At 41.4% G+C, this 23,906-nt stretch overlaps 1 protein-coding gene and 1 long non-coding RNA gene across 2 annotated transcripts; one reads left to right on the top strand and one right to left on the bottom strand.

The window, feature by feature from the left end:
- Window positions 1-5,320: 5,320 nt before the first annotated feature.
- Window positions 5,321-7,686, bottom strand: LOC308637167. The gene is made up of 2 exons (XR_014019577.1): window positions 7,574-7,686; window positions 5,321-5,778 (listed from the first exon to the last, which is right to left on the bottom strand). It is a non-coding gene; the product is annotated as an uncharacterized lncRNA (long non-coding RNA).
- MPHOSPH6 (M-phase phosphoprotein 6) lies at window positions 7,615-18,394 on the top strand. Its single transcript, XM_081273383.1, has 5 exons — window positions 7,615-7,800; window positions 10,436-10,548; window positions 14,798-14,888; window positions 16,954-17,051; window positions 17,695-18,394. The coding sequence occupies exons 1-5, from the start codon at window positions 7,750-7,752 to the stop codon at window positions 17,825-17,827; spliced, it is 486 nt and encodes a 161-aa protein (XP_081129509.1). The 5' UTR covers window positions 7,615-7,749; the 3' UTR covers window positions 17,828-18,394.
- The last annotated feature ends 5,512 nt before the right edge of the window (window positions 18,395-23,906 follow it).

Genomic DNA, 23,906 nt, shown 5'->3' with positions numbered 1-23,906 from the left:
TGGTCCAGATGGACATTGGGTGTCTCTGCACCATCCAGTGAGAGGCAATGATCAGTGAGACCAGAGGGAACTTCACCCATGCTTTCGCATCTCTTCAGATTCTGAACCTTTGTACAATGTTTGGGACAGGAAAGCACTAATAAATGTTTAGTTTAATTTCTGCTAACCCAAAGGTATAAAGAGAACTTAGATGTGGGTTTCAGTGGATTTAAGGGAAACAAAGATGTGCAATAGTTTTTACAGATTTGGGTTTATGGTAACTAATTCACATAGACTACTCCATTAAAAATCAACCATGCCAATAAAAGTGGCTATAAAAACAACCTGCAGCCATACTGCAATTACCATCCTTCACAGGTATCTGCACAGCCTTGTGCATTTGGTAAGGTGTTTCTACATATGTTATCTTATTTGAAACTCACAGAAAAAGAGGATTCAGTGGCTCTCAAGCTGCTGAGATTAGACAAGCAGGATTGAAATGGCTTAATGGAAGAGGGACATCTGGTCACTAGGCATTTCCTCTCCCTCTCTCTATGCCCCCACCCCCATTCTCTCCCCCCACCTTTTGTTAGAAAGAAGAGGAAATTTTTATTCAACAATTAATTTAAAAACATCTGTGCAAAGTTGTCATTTGTAAGATGGATCTCACAGAACCCACTGCTTAGGATGAGTTCACTTCTTAAGGGGTTCAATTTAGGTTGTCACCCAATTGTGGTAGAAAGCCATACCACTCTTCACTAAACACGAAACACAAGAATCAAACATTTATGGACATATCTGAAGAGGAAAAGAGTCTTAATACTTTGCAATGTTTTCTTATTAAAAAAACATAGCTTTCTTAAAACCATCCAACAGAAAAGAAAAAACTTTTAAAATATTATTCTTTTAACAGAAACTTTTAAAACCAAGAGATTTAATGGAAGTTACCTTCAAGGAATGGTAGTTGAGGAATTGAATCAGGTGAGATTTTCATTTTTCCACTTTGTACATTTTTATTGTACATTTTTTATCTTTTTATTGATTACAATGCAATTCATTACTTCTGTAACATACTGTAACTTGAAAAACTACTCTTTTTAAATCAAAGGAACCTGATATCTAATCAAGAGTCTTTTTCCCCTTTATCACAACATCATTGCCAGCTAACAAAATAGCTACAAACATATAGCTGTCTTCTAATACTTTACACGGCTTCAAAAAGAGTACTTTGACTTCTTTCTTTGAATTATTCACTTTTGTCATAAAAACCTTAGTTTGTCCATGCCCTATAGGCCAGGAATTCCCAGCTACAGTGTGAATCCCAGTGAGATAAAGTAGTCACAGGCAAACTCAGGATGAGCATCAGAATTAGAATTTCTCTCTCAATTATGCCATCCAGTGAGTATGCAGGATTGAATGCTCTTGCCTTTTAATTTTCAAGCATACTCTCAGCACACAGGTAGTAATCAAGGAGAACAGTTTTTTGTCTATTTTAAAGTTAAAGGAAAAAAATTTTCAAAAGTCAAAAGTAGTTTTATGTCTGTAAAACTTACTACAAATAATAAAATAATAAAACAACTACAAACATAAGTGTCTTTATTTTAAAAAAAGGACATTGTTTTTGCAAAAGTGAGATTAAATTTCTTAGAGTGGTCAAGAGACGTGATAGGTGAAGGCCACCACCCTGGACTGGCTCAGGTCTCAGCAGCCTCCCTTTCAACTACTGAATTTGACTTCTATAACCTCCTCTCTCCTTTTCTGGTAGTAATAACTCATCCTAGGTAAGACTGTTCTCCCTAGTCCTCTGATGTAAAATCTGTCTTTTGTTCCTTTTTATGAGAAAACACACATATTTCCCTTCTTCTTAGGGAAGATAAAAATCCATCTCAGATGTGTGTTGATAACTCCCATTGTAGTATGTTTCCCTAACCCCTCAGGCCCACAATCCTTTTCTTTCTGAGATCCTCCTTCATCTTTCCCAAATGTCTTCCAGGTTTAGACCTGATAACTTCATTTGCATGAATTGGAGATATTTTTTAATTTTTTTCTCTTCATAATTCCCATAGCAACTGGCTTCTTCAGAAACTTCCTCACAATGTCCAAAGATATCATCTCTCTTTTAAGTGAACAGAACATTCTGAATAGAATTAGTACAGGAAAGTAAGCTGGTTTCATTACCGCATCCTTAGACTTTTTTCTTTTATAAAATGAAACTTTAAAAAAAAAAACTGTCAACTCAGCTGGAGAGAATTTGTTGGGTACTCTGAGGCTTATAAGTAATTAAAGGATGTATATAATTCTAAAAGATGCTGTCTCACCCATTTTTCAATAGGTATTAAGTATATTAATAACTACATTAGATACTTAATATACTTAACTACTAAGTATATTAAAAAATCTTCCTGTGAAAGTATAAACGTAAGTATAAACTCAGCATTGCCTCCTGCATTTGCCATCATGTTAGGTAACAATAAAAAGTGGGTGTCATGAACACTAAAACCGTAAAACAACCCTGTCTTCGTTTTCAGTTGATGTAAGAGGAAGGTGAAATTTGAATTGGGACCTGAGAGGCAGGTAGGATTTGAAAAATTGAAAGAATTGAAAACATTACCCTAGGCATCTTTCTAGAAAGATGTATTCATGTGGAGGGTAACCTGGAATGTTTGGAAGAATGGTGAGAAGATCAGTTCAGCTAGAGGAGGTAAATTGAGACATATAAGATAGTACTTAAAAGCAGGGAGATAAGGCGAAAAGGCAGGTGAAGTCCTGACCATCAGGTCTTGACCTGGGTTTGGATTTTATCTCACAAGTCTGTTTTCTGCAGATTTGTTGTCTACACTATGGGCAGCATCCAAACTCCTTTCCATATGACTAGTTAGAATAGGAAATTAGTCTAAAAGAAATTTGGAAGTGTAATCTAAAATTAACCTCTGAAATGGCTTGAGAATCAGAATATATTCCTGTTTCAGTCTTATTTTTCTTCCCTCCATTTCCCTACTCCACTTTCAGCCAGAGTAATTTTAAAAATGGCAGTTCTCTTGTGGAATTTTAAAATGGCATCACTCACCCATTCACAGCAATTCAACAGCTTCACAGAGACCTTCAGAAAAGTCCTCCCACCCCAAATGCCTGGACTTTAGGTGCTGGCCCTGGCCCGACTCTGCCAGCACCTACACTATGAGCAGCATCCAAACTCCTTTCCATATGACTGAAACCTCCTTCACTCCTACCTGTCCCTTTGCCCTCTTTTGTCAGGCAAACTCATAACTCATCTTGAGGTTTTCACCTAGATGTCACTTCCCCAAACAAGGCTCACAAAGCTCCTCAAATCCAGATTAAGTTTCCTGCCACTCTTATTTCTCTTGACAGTTCTTAGGAACATATCCTTAGCTGTGACACATCCTCAGGGGATATGTCTGCAGCGCCTACCAAAGGGCCAGGAACAAAAGAGATGCCCAAAAATATCTGTTCCGATGAAAAAGGCAGAAAGCAGAAAGGAGTGTATAGAAGTCAGACAGACATAAAATAGGCACAAACTTGAGGATGATGAGGGGCACAGTAAAGAAAGAAAGGAAATGTTAACAAAACTGAATTCTGACTAAGTTAACACAATTCTCTCTATATATAATTAGAAGGTCCATCTAGATGAGCAATTCCCAAGTCCTGGCTGATCATTAGAATTATCCAGGGAATCAGGAGTGTTCTTTCTTTTTGATGTGCTTTTATTTCCACTGGTCATTGGGGCATAACAACCAATTGATGTTTAGGAGTTACTTTCCCAAATATCCTGTGAGACCATTCCTAGCACCAGTGTCCTGATTTGACCAAGATACGTATGAACAAGAAATTGACAGATTCTGATAAATCACTTATTGTAAGAGCAGAAGGAACATATTAAACTACTTAGATTTCTAGACTAGTTAGCCTGAAGTCACAATTTGCATGTGTCAGGCAGATAATAAATGCTTGTCTAAAGAATGAAATACAGAATCAAGAAGAAGAAGCACATTCTATGAAAAAAAGACATATTTGACTTTGAATATGAGTTTAATTAACACTCAAATATTTAATTCTTTGTCCTCTGGAGCTGTCTCAACAGAACTCTCCTCCTTCCTACCCTTGGCATTGCTGCATGGCCTATCATAGCAACTATCCCTTCTTTGAGGATTGGCACTCAATCTCTCTTAAAAATTATCCTCCCTATCATGTCCAATCTTGCTGAGATTGCAATTCAGGTCTATCCTAAATTAAAACAAAAGGAGATTCTTTGATTTTAAAAACTTTAGTCCAGTGTCCTAAGAGCAGAGAAATCAGTTGTTTTTCATCCATTCTTACAGAAGTATTAGGTTCATTTCTGCTCCCTACATCCCAGGCTGTCCCAGCTTCCGTCTTTGTTCTCAAGGCTTCTCATCAATTCTACGAACTACCAGTATACTTCTAATAAATCCTTGTTTTGTTGAACAAGTCATTTTGGAATCTGGTACTTGCAAATATATAAATGAACAAAATTTAATAATATAGCAGCTTTGTCTCATTGCATAAGAGTTCCTTCCTCTGCTCACAGCAGACTCTTCTACTCTAGTTTCTGCACTGGGATGGCACACATGGCCAATGCAGTTCTTAAATCAGTGCTGTCAAAAAAAAAAAGAAAGAAAAGGAAAACAGAAGAAACACAAGACACACATATAATTTAAAATTTTCTAGTAGCCATTTTAAAAAGTGAACAGAAACAGATGAAATTAATTTTAACACTGTTTTATTTAAACCAAAATATCCAAACTATTATTTCAATATGTAAACACTATGAAAATACACTGAGAAATTTTACTTTTTTCAGCCTAAGTTTTTGAAATGTGGTAATATTATTTACACTCACAGTATATATTTCAAGTCAGATGCTAAATTTTCAAAGGTTAAAGTGAAATGTAGTCCTTCCAAAACAATAAAGCTATGAATACAGAAAACTATTTTATATGTTAAACTTAAATTAGCTAAAAATATTCAGTTCCTCAGCTGACTAGCCACATTTCAAGTGCTATATGGCTATATGTGACAGGTCTATTCTATTGTGCAGCTACATGGAACCCTCTCTTGACTGGAATTGGAGGCTCTCACACTTCCAACAAATTCCACTATGAAATGACTCAGAACTGTGAGGAGACCTATCCAAAATATTTCTTACTCCAAAACAATGTTTCCTTTGCTGTGTGACTATAACAGGCTAACACATTATTGAGTGTGACAACTATCCTCTGTGTTCTATAATTCAGTAGCATGGGGAGATCAAGGAGTTATCTTCCCTGTCAGGGAGTTTAATTCAAAGTTAAAATTACACTATTACTCTTAAATCACTTTTCGTTTATTATATTTTAAAAGGTAGAAAGAGACTTTGGGGATTCACTTTCAGTATTTTCATAGTGAAATAAAAATATAGAATTCTGAGTGGCAAGTTGAAGGATTTGACCTTTATCTAACTGACAACAGCAGATGTTGTAAATTTTGGAGTCAAGGAGTGACATGATAACATCAGTGTCTCAGGAAAACAAATCAAAATCCAGTATTCAAGTAGACTGACAACAGCAAAAGTGCACAGGGAAGGCGTGGTGCTTCTAGCATCCTTAGCTGGCTGTACATGTGCTCTTGTATACGCCAGGAATGCTGTTTTCCTCTTCTTAAGCCAGAAAAACACATGCTCATCCTTCAAAATCTGGCTCACAGTCACCTCCTGGTTTCCTGGATACAGATGACAAACTGAGCTCCTTCTTCCACCTGTGCTCCCACAGTACTTCCTTCAAAATCCTGTCAGGAGCCAAATTAAGATGGCAAAACAGTGGTTGAAAGAGGTTGAAGAGTTACTCTATAATAGGTACAGTGTTTCAGTTTTACAAGATGTAGAATTCAGTGGATGGATGGTATCATCGCAGCACATCAATGGGAACAACTAGAAGATTATTCCAGCCAGCTAACTCCTCTTCTTTCCAATCTCAGCTTAAAGTTCACACCATTTAGGAGACTTCTTTTCCAGGCCAAAATGGTTTAGGTACCTTTGTCATACCATCTCATGAACTTCATGCTTTTCTCCTAACAACTGTAATCTATAGCTAATTATGTGGTGTATTAGTTTACTAGGGTCACCATAACAAAATTCTATAGACTGGGTGCCTTTTATCGATTTTCTCACAGTTAAGACCAAGGTGTTGATAGGTCTGGCTTCTCCTAATCTCTCTCTCCTTGGCTTGAAGAAGGCCTTTCCTTTATTCACACATCCCTCTGGCATCTGGGTGTTTAAATTTTCTCTTCTTATAAGGACACTGGGGCAGGGGATGTAGCTCATTGGTAGGGCACTTGCCTAGCATGCATAAGGCCCTGGGTTTGAACCTATCAAAGATACGAGTCAATTGGGTTAGGATCCACCATTCGCACCTCATTTAAATTTAATCACTTTTTTAAAGGCCGAAACTCCAAATACAGTCACATTCTGAGGTACTGGGGGCTAGGACTTCACTGTATGAATTTTGGGAGGCCACTCTTCAGCCTACATGATGTTAACCTCTATGGTACTCAACTGGCAAACTCCATGAAAAGAGGGGCTTTATCTAATTCTCATTTCACAGCCTTTACAGTCACCACACCCTCTAGTATACCTAGAGTCCACTACCTTCAACTCTTCATAAAGCAGCAACATCAGCACTAATATCTGACAAGGGCCATTCTGGACCCTGTTATCTAAAGTAACCCTAAAAGTCTCTCCTGCGTCATTATTTTCTTTCTACCATGGCACTCACCACTTAATGTCAGCTTCTGCAAAGGGCGGTCATGCCTTTTGACACACTGCTGTGTATCCAGGGTCTCGCTCATATTTATGCATAAATGAGTTTCTGTAACCACTTAGCACATTTTAATGCCTTTATTTACACCCCTGAGAAAATCTGCAGGGCTTTTAAAATCCCAAATGCTTTCTGGATCTCAGCTTTAACACTCATCCAGCAGGTTCCCCTCCTTGCCGGGTCCTAACCCAGGACAGCAGTGCCTTCCTCAGAGTTGGACAAGGTAGGCACCCAGCTCAAAAGAGTGGCGTAACGAGGCTGCCGTCGGCTGAAATGTCGGTGTCCTCCCAAGCGTGGGACCTGAGTGGGACCTGCGGCTGCTGAGGAAGCCCTGTGGGGGACACAGGGCACTCAGTGTGCGCTAAGGTCACCCTTCTCTCCTGGCTCTTCCTACCCCTTGCGGTGGAGCAACCTCGGGCTCTCGGCTCCGGGCGCCTGTCCCTGCCCACAGCGTTTGGGGGAGGGATGGTTTGGGCACAGCTTTGGAGCCCAGGGCTGAAGGGCGTTCTGCAGCCAGCAGCCTAGGCTCACGCCGCCCTGCTCCCAGTGGCCGGCGGTGCAGTGACAACCGCCTCATGGGGCCATCGGGGACACAAATGGAGCTACTGCACCGGGACGGCGGGGATTCGGGGGACTCGCCAAGGCGGCCTCGCGAGCTGCTGGGTGGAGAGGCGCGGCGGGAGGAGTCCCCCGGGGCCCGGCCGAGGTGGCCCTCCTCTTGGTGGGCGGCCCGCGCCAGCAAGCTGCTGTCTCGCCCACGCTCTTACCCGGCCTCTCAGCGCGCTGAGGAGGCGCGCGAACAGAAGGGACGCGCCCGGGCGCGAGACGCACAGGAGAGGCCGCGGGCTGGGCAGGGCGACGCGCGCTGCGTGTGACGTCACTGGACACGCCGCGGCACGCACGCGCAGAGGGCTGGTGGGCGAGGCTGGCGGCTGGAGCCAGCATGGCGGCCGAGCGCAAGACCAAGTTGTCCAAGAACCTGCTGCGCATGAAGGTGCGCGGGTACTGGAAGGGTCCGGGGGGCGACAGGGCCCTGACCTCTCGACCAGGCTCAGGACGAGGCGGCGGGCGTGCAGGGGACAGCAGGCGGGCGGAGCTCATTCGTTCCCCGCGACCCGGCCGGTGCGGGCGCTGGCTAACGCGTGCGCGGGCAGCTAGGCTCCGGGCGGAGGGAGCGGGAGGGTCCCCGGGTCGGGGAAGGCGAGTTCAAGGAAGAGAAGGGAAACAAGAAGGTTTCCAAGAACCAAAGTGACCACTGTGTCTGGAAGGCAGGCCGTGGTCACAGCGTGCAGGGAGCTTCGGGCGGGATGGAGGGTTGGTTTGGGGTTTCGTTTCCCTTTAACTTATGGGCAGTAGAAGCTGTTGAGCACAGGGAGCAGTCTCTTGAGCTGTGTTGCTCTTCAGGATCACTTTAACTGCCCTGTGGAGAATATGTTGGTGGAAGAAAGGCCCCGACAAGGCACAAAATTGTGGCAGTGGAGTGGAAGTGAATTGTGACCCAACTTTAAACAAAATTGATTTTTTTTTTTTTAAGATTTGAAATTCAGTCATTTTAACCCTATACTTTCAAAGTGGAACAACAATCCAGATAAAGCATGGTTGGTAAAATAAACAAAGGAATTAAGACAAAATTAAAACTTAGATAATACAGATAGCAAATATTGATAATCTTTACCATATGCCGGGCCCTGTTCTAAGTGCTTTCCATGATAATTCATGTGATTCACATAGTTACCCTTTGAGGAGGCTGTGGTCATTATTCCTCTTTACAGCTGAGGCAAATGAGAGGAAGTGATATGCCTGAAGTTACACGGCTAGTAAGGACTGGAACTCAGTTTTATCTGTCTCCAGAGTTCTGCCTGGCACTTGCTAGTGATGGTCCTTGACTTACAGTGAGATTATGCCCTGATATACTCATCATAAATCAACAGAGGATAAAAGTGCATGACACACCTAACCTACTGAACACCATAACTTAACCACATAGTACACTGTAGAGTTCCAGTTGTTTACCTTCCACTTGGTGTGGCTAAATGGGAACTGTAGCTCACTGCTGCTCTTTAGTATCACCAGAGAGCATCATACTGCATATGGATAACCCAAGAAAATATCAAAATTTGAAGTACTATTTCTACTCGGTGTGTGTCACTTTGCCTCCATCATAAAATCAAAAATGTGTTAAGTTGAACAGTTTTAAGATGGGGAACATCTGTACTTATACAGATTGTTAGATATCATGTTTACAGAGTGATGGAATTTCCAAGAAAAGAAAGTAAAGTGTAAGTAATGTTTTGAAGATTAAAGAGAAAATGTTACATGGGCAAGATTTGAATGGAGTTAAGTTTGGATGTAACTAGGGATTAGTAGGGTGAGGAAGGGAGGGGACAAATTGTAGCATGACTTATATGGTTTGTAAAGTACTTCTTTTGTGCATATCAGCAAAATTTGAGTCTTTACTGAACAGAATTTTCTTTTGGTTTAATGGTTTATGATCTCATTGGTTTTGAGAAGTGGAATAGACTGACCAAGCAAGCACTGAAAAGATTTTAGCAGTAGCATTTGCTCTAAGAATAAGCCAAATAAAGATGTGCTTGGTGATTACGGATTGGACCGAAGATCTGACTCTGGAGTTAACAAGGAAGAAATTGTCTTAAAACAATCTGCCACCACCCAAGTGAATGGGGAAGTTTGAATTGGATGTTGGAAGCAAAGGAGAGATGAGAAAATTAATCAGGTTCTCCATTTGAGTTAGCAGTTTCCATCACTGACAAGAAAGAACTTAGCCAGCAGGATCCCAGGTAACACTGCCTACAGAAAAAGCAGAGTATATGCTGTGAGAAGTCACGGGGCATCATAGCCAGTGTCGCTGTTCACTCGGAGCCGAGTGTAGGCAAGTATGAAATCACTGAGCATTTAGTCCAACTCACTTGTTTTCTGGGCTCTTGAAGACCACTGACTTTAGCTGTTGGACAGAGGGTGATCCTGGTAGGAAGTACAAAGAAAAGGATGTGGATAGAAGGTTTGCCGGTATGATGGATTGCTTATAGAAAAGGTGCTTGTTTTTAATTCCTTTGGATTCTTAGGACAGATGGGCTTTGGTGAACTTATTCTTTAAAGGTTCAGATAGTAAATAATTTAGGCTCATGGGCCAGGTAGTCTTTTGGGTACCTATTCAACTCTGCCATTGCCACTCAGAACTAAAAGAGCATTACTTTGTTCCAATAAAACTTTATTTATACTAGCAGACATCCAAAAACATTATTTATGATAGCAAATATCCAGCCTGAAGACTGTACTTTTCCAAGGCCTACTGTGGGTTCTCAGTTGTGAAGGAGGCTAAATCACTAACTTTAGAATGTATTCTGAGATGCTGTAGAGTCAGGAGACTAAACTGATGCCTGAAAATGGAGGTACTAGATTCACAGCCACGGGGTGTTCCATTTTGCCATGTGTACCAAACATAGGTATAAATGAGTATTTGTGTACCAAGAACGTGAGTGTTGAGATGAAGCAACACTCAACATGCTTAGGAATGAGTCTGTAAATGTAAGACTGGTCTGGGTTCATTACATTAGAAGGCCTGTTTGTAAAGACACACAAGAGTGTTGACACTGGTTTTGTTTTGACAGTTCATGCAAAGGGGACTGGACTCAGAAACCAAAAAACAACTAGAGGAAGAAGAAAAGAAGATCATCAGTGAAGAGCACTGGTACTTGGATTTGCCAGAGCTTAAAGAAAAAGAGTAGGTTTATTAGAATTTATATTGATGATGTTTGGGACAGTCAGAAGAAAATCCCTGTAGATTTGACAGGGATTATTTTATGTCCAGTGATGTAAACTATAAAGTTATTTTATGTTCAGTTTCGAGGGTTAGCCTTGCAAATAATTTTCTAAAAACTATTAAACCTATAAAAGTTCTACCTGGATTTATATATTTTTACTGGCTTCCTGGCTATCATTTATAACACTGTCTTTTTTTTTTTTTTCATTGAATAAAGGAATCTAGTGCATACATCTCTGATAATAACAGAGGAATTTTATTGGAAGCTATAATATGCTCTGTATCACATTAAGTTCCAAAATTAGGTGTGTACTTCAGGCCATCCAGTTTTATTTCAGTAACAGAGTTAATTTATTAGACTTAGGCTCTTTCAGGTCAGGAGCTTTGTCTTTCTTTTTTTTAATTGTTACTACTTTAAAGACCATTCATCTAGCACACATTCACTGAATCTAGAGTGTGTTCCAGGTACTTGGCTCAGCATCTTACATCATAGCAAACATAAGAGCTGCCCATTTCCATTCTGTCCGTCTTGCAGCTTAACAGTAGTTTGCCCAGAGCCACTCAGTAGTCCAGTGCTGGAGATGCAAAAGCACACAAAGATAGTGACCCTCAACTTCCAAGCTTGACTGGTGCCTAAGAAGTGATTTTGATTGAAGGAGTGATAGATTCATCTCATTTACTGATCTAGATCCTTCTGGAAGCCCCTTATCATTGTTCCCTAGTAATTCTCTTGCCTTGGCAAGCTCTGCATGTGTGATTTTACTTAACCCAACTGAAGATGCTGTGTACATTTTCAAACACATATATGCTCCTTTCTTCCCCTGATAGTTTTTTTTATTTACCATGTTATATTCTTTCTTCATTTTCTGATCTTTTCTGGGCCTTTTTGGGAGTTTAGATGCCCTTCTGTAAAGACAAAACATCTGCCCCACCAGGAGAAAGAGACATTTTTTTCTCCATTTGCCTCAGAGGGAGCAAGGTATTGGTGAGAAGGGAACAAGTGCTGCAGGAGATAGTGTTGATGGGGGAGAGGATCAGTCCTCATGAGGATCCATAATCTGGATTTGTGCTTTGCCTTATGAACTTGCTCAGATCTTCCAGATGTTTACTGAAGGGTGGGACAGGGCTTTTTTTGTTTTTTTTGGGGGGGGGGTTGGCGGGGGATGGGGGACACTTAATCAGAGGTTGAACTCAGGCAGTTGACCACTGAGCCACATCCCCAGCCTTATTTTTTTATTTTATTTAGAGACAGAGTCTCACTGAGTTGCTTAGCACCTCACTTTTGCTGAGGCTGGCTTTGAACTTGTGATCCTCATGCCTCAGCCTCCCGAGCTGCTGGGATTGCAGGTGTGCACCACTGTACTCAGATAGGGTGAGACAGTTTTGATCTTGTTTTCAATATTCTTTTTTTGTTTTCCCCCTCTACACAGAAAATGACATTTAGATTACTTTCCTTAGAAGGTAATGAATAACTTTGTGCCCTCACTCAGGAAAAGATGGTACTGTCTAGTTGTACACTGGCAGATTAGGTGATTCAAGGAGCACAAACTGGTACTCTTCCAGTTTCCATTCATAATTCAGGTTCCCTAATTGCTTCTTCATGCACTCATTTTTTCATGTAAATTCTTAGCATATTTATAATCACTGTTCTAAAGTTCTTTTCTACTAATTCCATCATCTTTCTTTTGATTTTTGTTTGGTGTGTGTGTGTGTGTGTGTGTGTGTGTGTGTTGCATTTTCCTGCTTCCTTGCATGTCTACTCATTTTCCATGTGTGTGTTGCATTATGTGTGTTAACTTCACTAACTGCATAGATTTTATTGTCTCCCTTGATAGAGTGTTGAATTTTATTCCATTAGGCAGTTAATTTACACTGATCAGCTTATTGTTTTTGTTAGAATCGGTCTGATAGATTCTGCTTTAAGGCTTAATTAGCCCTACTCCTAAGGTAGAGCCATTCTGCTAAATATCACAGGGAGTAGGCTTGACCTCTGCTAGACAGAACTCAAACATGACACGTTTCTGTGCAAGCCCTAATGTCTATTCAACATATAGTTGCAGGATGAGTTTTCTTTTCCAGATATGGTAGGGTAGAAGACATCAATGTTCTTGTCTCTGGAACCTGTGTTACCTTAGGTGGCAAAATTGACTTTGCAGCTATGGTTAACTTAAAGATCGTTAAAAGAGAGATTGCCTGGGTTATCTGAGTGGAAACTAAATACAATTATGTTTTCTTATGTATTAATTCATTTAATTACAATAATCAAGTGCCTGAGGTTGGGTAACTTGAAAAATATAGAGATTTGTTTAGCTTATAGTTCTGCAGGTTCAAGGACATGACTGGGCTGGGTAGGGGGGTGCCTCATACTGAGTGGTGTATGGGGAAGGAAGGGCTACCATCTTGAGATAGGAAGCCAGGGAGTCAGGTGCAGGCTCAGATTTTTATAACAGTTTGTCATCATGAGAATACTCCAGGAGCCAGCTTTCCCTTCCAAGGGCAACCCCTCCAATGACTTAAGGACCTCCCTCCAGGCTGCACATCTTAAAGGCTTCAGGCGTCCTCACATGTCCTCACTGGGGACTGAACTTCTAATACTTGAATCCCTGGGGGGACAAATCATTACATCTTGTAAGAGGAAGACCAAGGGCGATCTGACACACACAGCAGGCATTGTGACCATGTATGAAAAGTTGGAGTCATGTAGTACCAATCCAGGAAGTGCTGCCTGCTACCAGAAGCCAAAGAAGCAATGGGCAAATTCTCCACTAAAGTCACTGTCCTGTTGGTACCTTGATTAGGCACTTGTGACCTCCAGAATGGTGAAAGCCTAAGTTTCTAATGATTGAAGCCACCAATTTTCTGGTAATTTGCTACAGCAGCCACAGAAAACCGAGTCATCAGGTAACTATTCTCCCAGAAGGCATCTGTGAGAGCTCTTCTCCTGATGTTGTGGCTTCACCTGGCACAGCTTAGTGTTCAGCTGGAGATTGAAGGGACCCCACAGCAGGTCCTGGATTTCCTGTGTGTCTCTGGCCCATGTAGCCTAGCCACCTCTGTCATCCCAAACTTTAGCTTGTCCTCACATCAGCAGGGCTATGCTGTTTGTCTCTAGCTTCCTCCTCCACAATCTGGATATTGTGTCTGGGCAGAAAGCCCTACATAGCGGGCTTTCTTCTTGGTCAGCCAGTGCTCTGATGTAGTCAGAAAATATTTGTTCCACATTTTGCCCTATTTTTTAATTGGCTCTGGGTGGCCAGGAATGGAAAACCTGCTAATTTTCTTCTGCTGTCTGATGGCAATGTTTTCTTTATTGTCGGGGGCCAATAAAGAGCAGAGGCTTTTTCATTCCTGGCTGTTCCCAGCCTCTGGAAGAGAGTCTGCCTTGTCCGATCTCTGAATGTTTGCTGAGTGAGTCTGCTGAGGAGTAGAAGCCACACACGGAGGTGTTTGCTTTCCTGGCCGGTTGAGGGTCATAGCCAGCTGAGAAGCTTACCTTGGGTTCAGGGTCATGCACTGGCGGTTCTGAGGAGAAATGCTTTTGGAGACACTGTAGTCAGTCCTGTTTCAGGGGAAATGCGGCTGCCACGCTGCCTCTGGTGCCAGTGTTGGCTCCTAGCCCAGCATTGTTCTTCCTGGGCTAATTGTGGAGAATGATTTTGGTTTCATTTCCACACCTCATCACCCATATTTCTGCCAGTTTCTACTTTTGCTCATCCAGCTTTCCCAAGGTCTTATGGGAACTCCAGGGCCAGTCTTCCAGGTAGTTAGCTAAACACTTCAGCCAGTACACTCTGTGAAAGCTGCCCAGGCTCCTCCTGCATATTTATTTGTTTGATTTATGTATTTTTTTTTCCTGGACATTTAGTAAGAATTGAGGGGTGGGGGTAGACATCAAAGAAATTTTGCTACAACTTTGGAAAAGTCAAGTTTACTAATGCTTTTGGTCTGTACATCATGCAGGTACTTGTGCATAGTGTTCAGAAGAGTTGTGCCTCCCTCCAGCCTGTAGCTTTCATCTCCCAGGGCCTTCCTTTGCTGACTGAATTAATCAGATTTTATTTCCAGCCCTGGGTTAGAAATCTTACACTGTGTTTTTACTTGACTCCTACTGAGAACCATCAGATTGATTTTTCCTTCAGTCTTGATTTTTACTTGCTCTGCTTTGTTATGTGTACACTTGCCATTGATACAGGTTTATTTTCCCATTTAGGAGTGTCATAATAGAGGAGCAGAGCTTCTTGTTATGTGAAGATCTTCTGTATGGAAGAATGTCATTCAGAGGATTTAATCCTGAAGTTGAGGTATTAAATATAATTGCTTCAAATTTAAATTTTTTCCAATTGAATTTTTTCTGCCAATTGTTGAGCTTAGGTTTCTCCCTACCAGGTATCATTTCTCCTTATTATATAGAAAATAACAAGTCTTGAAATACTGCTGTAGCTATTTAAAGAAATTGCAGGCATTGCAGTCTAGTTTTATGGAAGAATTGAGTAGATAATTTAATATAGCAGCACACGGTCCCTGATGATGCCACTGTGCTAGAATTTCAACTGGAGTCTTTTACTGGAGTGTCAAGATTTTATTCAAATGATGCTATTATGAAAAGTTATTTTCTGGCATCTGTAAATGTATCTTTTCTAATGGATAATATTACTTTAAAATTGTGTAATTTGACTTTTTAATGGGCAGATTTTAATCAAAGCTTGTAAATAGACTTTTAAGTGAATACTTTGGAAAGTTTGTTCAAAAGATGAATATTCACCTTGTAGCTGAGCTGAGCTGTTTGAATTTCCTGCCTCAGGTTTGCAGAGAAGCAGACCTTTATTTAACACCTTTATAGAACTTTGGCACTTATGTTGGTCCCACCTCATACTTGATCATCCGGATGCACATTGCCAATATAAATTTTTAGTTCTGTAAATATCACTTGAAGCCAAGGCTTCTTGCCCTTGGCTTTATTGATCTTTGGGGCCAGATCATTCTCTGGTGATGGCTGTCCTGAGCATTATAGGATGATCAGCAGCATCTTGGAACAGTTTTCTACCCACTGAATGCCACTAGTGCATACAACTGCCCCCCTCAGCCCAGTCATGACAACCAGAAGTGTCTGCAGACATTGCCATACATTTTGTCCTAGTGGGCAGAATTGTCCCCAGGTGAGGACTGCTTCTCTAGGACACCTCTAGAGAGCCACAGTTGACTGAGCCTGCTGCAGGGTTATATTAAGGGTAGCAGGTTGGGGAGGGAGTATGGGATGATTAAGGTGTTACATTTACTTTACACAAAGCCAACACTTACTGTTTGGTTTTAATATATACTTTCTTTGCTTTGGCCTGCTTTGAGCTTTAGATGGAGAGAAAAGGGGGACTATGAAGCAGAAAGAAAAAAAAAGGGAAACTGAGTGTAGGATGTCTAAAGAGCGGGGTTTGGGTGGCACACACCCCCAAGGTATGCCTGATGCGGGGGAATGTGAGGGTGCCTGAAAACAGGGCTGGTTGCTGGTTCTGTGATCCTGGACACCCTCTCTTGGGAAAGGCTGTCACCTATTTTCTTATTGGTCCTTTGAGTGTTAGAGAAACCAGTTGAGCTTGTTTTCTCATCTGCCAGCCTTTCTCATCCTCTGGCCATTCCCCCACCAACTGTAACTACAGTAGTGTACTTTATTCTCAGTTTTGTGTGTGTGTGTGTGTGTGTGTGTGTGTGGCTGGAGATAGAACCCAGGGCCTTGTGCATGTGAGGCAAGCACTTTACCAACTGAGCTATATCCCCAGCCCCTCTTTAATTTTATTTTTTAGTCTGTTAGAGAATAGCTCTTACGAAGAGGTTAATGAGGGAGGAAAGGCCATGGCTCAGAGACACTGCGTGCCATGCCTCTTCCACCCTGAAGCTCAGAGTGAGCTTGGCTGCAGATTCTGTGCATCATGCAGGGCCAGGCTTCCACTTCTGTCCTGCATTGGCTGCCCTCCTGCCCACCACTGAGACATGCAATCCAGATTACTAGTGACTATCCTCCTCTACCAATACATCTTTCACTGGGCTCTAAGATGGGAAGTTCAAAGGAAATCTGAAGTCTATTTTTTTTTTTCGCCTTTTCACTATATTGTGGTATCATATGCCCATCTTAAATATGAGGCAAAAGAAAAGACACCTTGAATTCCTTGGCACTAAATACAGTGTGGTGGGGCTTTTCTTACTTGTCTGTGATTCAGAACTCATCGAGTGTTACAGGGAATCCCTTACAAATTCTGACATGTACTCTGGATTCTTTGACTTTAGTTTCTCCACCTTCAAATAAGTTTGATGCCATATCCTTTCACAAAGCCTTGTCTAGCTAGCCGTCATGGTCAACATTGGTGTATTTTTCAGAAATTGATGCTTCAGATGAATGCTAAGAACAAAGCAGAAGATGAAGATGAAGATGAGATAGTAGAGCTTGATGTGTCAGATGAGGAAATGGCTAGAAGGTAACTGTTACCTGGGAACAGCTTTGCAAGCTGGGCCTTGTGTCATTGGCACCCTGTGTGCACTTCTCTTACCCTACAGTTTGCTGAAGCTTTAAAAAGAACCCCCTAGAGCTGGACATGTTGGCGCGCACCTGTAATCCCAACAGCTCGGGAGACTGAGGCAGGAGGATTGCAAGTTTTAAGCCAGCCTTAGCAAATTAGCAAGGCCCTAAGCAACTTAGTAAGACCTTGTCTCAAAATGTAAAATAAAATATAAAGGGCTGGGAATATGGCTCAGTGAGTAAGTTCCTCTGGGTTCAATCCCCAAAGAAAAATGAAAAAACGAAGCCCCCGGCAGGAAGACTTACAGTCTGCCTCCTCAACAGCCTCAGGTGCCTTCACCTATGGCAAGCTGACAGTTGAAGTGTTCTCTCCAGTGCTTCTTCCATGTATTCAAAAATGTTTACTTAGAGTAATGCAAAGCAAAACCAGGAAGTAATTTGGTCATTCTTTAAAAAGTTCATAAATTTTTAGATCAAACTGTTTCTTTTAATCATAGTTTCTACTTCTATTTTATTTTTGTTGCCTTTGGTTTGATATTCTTGACAAGATTTGATTCCTACTTTATTTGAAATTAAACTTGTGCTATATGTCATTTTAACAGATATGAGACCTTGGTGGGGACAATTGGAAAAAAGTTTGCCAAGAAAAGAGACCGTGCCAATTACGAAGAAGATGAAAATGGAAACATAAAACCAGTTAAAGCAAAGAAGATGTTCTTAAAGCCCCAAGATTAAAAATGATGCCTTAAAATATGTCTCGGGGTGGCCATGAGAACAGCAGACTTTGGAGCCCATCCCAGTGGCATCTTTCAGCTATTAATACTTGATATTTATTTGTAAAGAGATGTGTAATTTTAGAAATAGACTGTGTTTGAAACAGATGTGTAATGGATGTTATACATCCTTTTCCGAATCAGGTTCGTCAGAAGCAGAAGTTGAGCCTGAATCTTACAGATGTTCATAGGCACAGCATTGCCTCCTAAAGATTTAACCTCAGTTCTTTTTATATAGCTCTCCAGTCACTGACCTTGAATGGACTCCTATAGATTAATGCCAGTGTTTAAATTGCCTTTAAGATTATATTTTACTTTAAATTATTAGTCATATAATCATGTCCAGCCGATTCATACATTCATTTTGGAGTCAAATGTCAGGAATTTATTATATGTACATTCATCAAGAGCAAACATGCCTCTCCAACCTGAAGTATTTGCATGCTACTAGGTCTATCACTTTATGGTATTGTTTTTTGTTTAAGGCATTTAATTTTTTTTAAATATTCTGTAATAAATATCTGTTTCCACATGCTTTTTCTGTTTTCTTGGACTTCCAAATAATTTTAGTCTAGATAATGTAACTTATCCAAATAGTAATTTTTAATATCAGCCATTAATTTAGAATATATTGATGTATTCAATTGAACCATAAGAAGTTGCCTTATATGGGTCAAAAACAGTATTCTAGTCTCTTATAGTATAGGCCTATAGAACTTACCACTCACCACCAGACCATCTCAGCCTGAACCTATTCTAAGTACCAGGTGTAGAAGCATATGGAATTAAGTGGATCTGTCTGGAGTTAGGTACTGAGAGTTTTTTTAAATTACTGATATCATTTAATGTTTTTTCTCAACAAATAAGCAAGATACAGATCTCTCTCCCTGAATCTCCCATAGATTTTGGTGGTTCTGTGATCTCAGTTTTTTGGTGAATTATGACAAGTGAATTTGAAGAATCATGCTTTTTGTGTGTGTGTGTGAAGGTGGGAACAGTATGCTGCCAGTGCGCTCCATCCTAGAGAAGTGGTTGGAAGTTCCTCCCCATGCCCTGCCCGCACCACGGTCTATCGAATGTCTTGGGCACACTCTCCACCTTCACAGCGTCACTTCTAATAATGAGCCCATGCATGGCAACAGGTGATGCCTGGTTTACCAAGTCCTCTGTCACCAGGAGTAGCGGGTACACAGGGATGGTGGAACGGTGCTGAAAACATTGATAGCACTGGCTAGGGTATAGCACCCCATCTGACAAGATGGAATTTATGCTTTGAATTGGGGACCACTTACCTGGGCTTATGCCCAAGGGTCACACTAGGGTGTGTTTAGCACTTCAATGTCCAGTAACAGAATTTTAATGGAAATAACAATAACCTCAAAGAAGAGTGTGACCTTTAGACCATTACATTTTAAGACTCCCACCACATAGGAACCCTGAAAAGATGAGGGAGGTGAAACAGAATATGTGGGTGTGAATAAGTTTACTAACTGCTGCCTGTGACCAACAGTTACAGAAACAAGTTACTGCCTCAGTTGCACACTGTGTGTGCTGATTTCCTCTCTTCCCCTTTATTTTATATAAGCTTGGATTCAATTTGCTGTTTAGTCTGTGACTATGCTTTAACTGTAACTGAGGAGATGAGTGTGACTCCCAGAAACTGATCAAAGATCTACTGGACATTCTTGTCTCATTTGGGAGAAAAGGTGAAGATCTCTTTTATAAAAGGATGTTTGCGATTTATTAAATAGAAATAAAGAGATGCTTCTCTTGCTGCAGGAAGATTAATATGTTAAGCATTTTGTGTGCAGAGGCTGAATGGCCCACCATGGGCTCTAGCAGATTGTAAACGATTGCTTCTCAGGTTCCAACTCACCCTCAATGCTGTCAGCTATCTGTGGGTTACTGGTTCCAGGGCTTCTGGTGGGTTCCAGAATCCAAGGATACTTGAGTCCTTGGCATAAAATGGTATAGTATTTGCATAGGACTTGCACATCCTCTCATGTGCTTTAAGTCATCCTTAGGTTACTTACAATACCAAATACAATTAAATGTTAAGTGACTAATTGTTACACTGTATCATTTCTATGTGTTGTCCACATGTTCAGTACAATAGCAAATATTTTTCCTGAATATGTTTGATCCACAGTTGTTTGAATTCACAGATGCAGAACCCACAAATAAAAGCAGACTGTACTCAGCACCTGGGATCTTCCAGTGGAAGCCCAGAAGGAGGTGGTAAAGCTAGAAGAAGAGGGAGGACTTGGTCCATCCTGTCTGCTTCCTTTTTCCTTACTCCTCCTTCACCATGCTCAAAACTCCTTCACCCTGCAGAGGCCTGTGTACTGGTGACGGTAATGAACACCAGTTTACAGTATTACCAAGTCTCTGTCACCAGGAGCATCCGTGTTCCCGGCGCTTGCTGGAGCAGCCCATAGCTCCATCCAGGACCAGCACTGGCACCAACCAACCCCCAGTGTTCCCTCCTCACACATCTGTCATTGCTGGGCCACAGGCTCCAGCTCAACTCCAAGGCACTGGTACTGATGAGCAAGGCACTGATGAGCAGCAGCTCATCAGACATCTGAATGGCAGCTGTCAGGCCCCCTCCAACTTCTACACTCAACAATTCCACCTCTCCCTTCGGGTGGCAGCTTCCTGCAGGACACCTTTGTGCCTCGTTATCCATTCTTTGTATTGATTTCCTCTGTTAAAATTAGAACAGTGTTCCTCAACATGTATACAAAAGAATCAAAGTCAGTATAATATAGCTTTGCACACATGGCCGAGCTTGTCCAACCAAATTTGGAGCCAGCCAGGTGTCCATCAGCAGAGGAATAGATGAAGAAAATGTAGTATGTATGCACAATGGAGTTTTATTCAGTTATGAAGAACAAAATTATGTCATTTGCAGGGAAATGGATGGAACTGGAGAGTATTTTGTTAAACAAATTAAGCCAGATTTAGAAAGTCAAGGGTCATATGTAGAAGCTAAAGTAAGGCTAACATAAGGGGGGGGGGGGCGGAGGGAGATCTCATGAAAATAGAAGGGATACCAGTAGGGTAAAGGAAGAGGATTGGGGGAAGGGAGGAGGGGAGGGAAGAGGAGGATATAAAGTTGATCAAATTATGTGCATGCACAAATATACCATGGTGAAACCCACTGTTCTGCATAATTCTTATGCACCAACTATTTTTTTAAAAGGGTGTTGAAGGAGTTAAGGCAAAATACGGCAAGCCATAAAGATTATTTTGGGAGCCATGTCCTTTTCATGTCAAGGCTGGATAATAGCCTTGACCACCAGGGAGTGGTAATTCGGGCTGCTATGAACATGAACTGTCAAACCTTCCACTAGCTTCTACATTCCCCGCATGTCTCCTAGTGCCATGCCTGGCACTTAGGATCCTGGCACTTACGATCCTAGTCCAGATCTTTACTGCCCTTCATTCCTGCACGCATTGATTGTTCTTTGCCTAAAAAAGCATGTAAGCATCATGATCTGGCCATTCCTTCAGACTTCATTTTCTTGTGAAGATCTGACATACATGCAAAATGAAAATTCTTACACTCTTGTTAATCAGCCTTTGCAATAAATTCCAGCCATGGAACCCTACACAAGAACTACAAGAATTAGGGGATCTTTCTTTCCCTACAGTGTTTGGGATTTTTTTCCCCCTCCTGATTTGGTCTCAACCAATACACATTCATCCTAAAGTAATATTGTCATATCATGGGTTTGGTGGACTTAAAATGCTTATTTCTCTAGTCCACATTCAAGTTCCTTACTATGAAAGTAAAAATGTCCATTCAACTTCAACTTCCTGTTGATCAGACTGCCCAATCATTCATTCTGTCTCCTTAGTTGTTAAGCTACTGTCCTCTAGGGGAGAGACTGTATTTTACTCTTTGTTGTTTGCCCCAGGGCCTAACAAGGAATATGTTAAATCATCCCAACTGCTATTCATTCATTTATTCATTCAATAAAGAAACATTTATTGAATAAATAAATGAATGAATAGCAGTTGGGATGATTTGGAAGCCAATTAGCACACAAAGCCTATTTACATGACCATGCTGTGCAAACAAATGGAGACCAACCAAATGAGAAAAGCAAAGGCTATTTATTCTGAGCTTGCTGTAGGAAAGGAGCAAGCACCTCCACTTGCATTTGGTCAGAACCTCAAAAGCAGGCTGAGGAGCAAGAACAGTCAGGTGTGCCCTGGTTGGAGGCTTTTGGCCTGAGGAAGGTACAGTCTGGTGATGGGGACACCCTATTTGATTGATTAGAGGTTCATATTTGGCTGTCTCTAAGTTGGTCCTAAATGGAAAGCAGGCAAAGATTAGGGAAACTGTCAGTTAAATCCTGGCCAAAGGCTTGTAGCACTTGTTTAGCTTCTAAGATTGCCACAGAGATAGCCATCTGACTTCCTGCAGGTCTGACTTATGAGCAGAGTGGCTGCCTACATTGTTGTAGATGAGGGCTTGCTTTCTTAGGCAAGTTGCTTGCAGGTTATGGGTCAAAACTCCACTTGTACCTATGGTTTGTTCTTTATCCATTTGTAACCTCAGTCTCTCAATGCTCAGGTTTATTTCTATTCACAGTATAAAATACAATCATTTGATCATATCTTTATGGAAATCTACACCCAACTTCATAGGAAGATACTATTAGTGGATCAGAAATGCTTTCAGTTCCAGGAGGTGCCTGTTCTAGAGGCAGGTAGGTGATTGACACAACAGAGACAAGGCCATCAAATCGAGTGACTAAAACCCTTTGTCATCACAGATCTGGAGAAGAAGGAGAAAAACACTGTATACTGTGGGGAACAAGTGCATGGAGTACTACATACATAGCATACATTAAGGGCGTCTAAGTGGCAGGCCACTTACCCCGAAGCCACAGCCCTGGGCATGAGGCCAGGTGTTGCAGTCCCTGTGTTTTCTCCACGGCCCATTCCTTGAGTGGTCACTGCAAGGACAGTTAGCAGAAATTGCATTGGTGGCTGCCTGTAATCTGCTGAGCTCCTGCCTGAGTATATATACATGGTAACTACGCAATAAAATCAGACCTGCTTCCTGCTTGGTCTCCGGAGGTCTTGATTAGTGACTCCGCAGCCACTCTCTCCTCTACCCTGTTCCGTGGACCTCCTCGCTGGACTAGAGACAGCCCACACAGCATACCACAGGCTAATGGATACAAAATTCAGTTTTGCAGCTAATCATGCTTCACTCACTCTCCAGAAACACCTTTGTGGATTAACCCTCCCAGAGTGGAGTATTTGGAGAGGGAGAGAAGATGGAGTCATAATGGCACTATCAAGAAAATTCCTCGGAGAACTTGTGCCATGAGCCATGGGTTGCATGTGGGTCACCGAGCATGGAAGCCTCATGGATAGGGACATCTGGTGTCTGGGAATGGCCAGTGGACATTTCCTCTGGTCAATGCCCAGGGACAATGTGAATCTCTTTCCGCTCTGCCAGGACCCACACAGCAACAGCACCCATCAATGAGATGGGTGTGACCTGCCAAGATGTCAATCAACCCGCTGACAGACTCTTTCAGAATCATATTGTTCTATCAGTTATTTTTAAAAACTTCCTTTTTATAAATTGACTTTTTACAGATAATTTTGGTTAAATTCACCCTAACAATCAGTTTCAGACACAAATTGATTATTTTTACAAATAGGTTATTCTCAATATTAGTGATTCCAAAAGAAATATTATGTGTGTGAATCTTTGGTAACAAAAAAAAATTTGGAAAAGCTATTATTTAACAAGGTCTCAACTGGCACATGACTCTTGTCATTACATCTTCATGCAGGTTGTTTCCTGTGAAATATCATCGTATTTGAAAGAAGGGATTGTGGCCCCACTCTGGTTCCAATCCCAAGTTCTTCAGACTGTGCTTTGCAAAAAGTCGATGTTAAACCGATAACAGTAAATTGAATGCAAAACGTTTCCTATTTACCCAACCTCACATAAGTATTTTCAGAGACTCTCTTCTATGAATTCATTAAATAAATATTGGACTCCTCAA

The sequence above is a fragment of the Spermophilus citellus genome (assembly GCF_964194105.1).
Source record: "Spermophilus citellus genome assembly, chromosome: 18".
Taxonomy (NCBI): Eukaryota; Metazoa; Chordata; class Mammalia; order Rodentia; family Sciuridae; genus Spermophilus; species Spermophilus citellus.
This window is presented reverse-complemented; position numbering and strand designations above follow the sequence as displayed.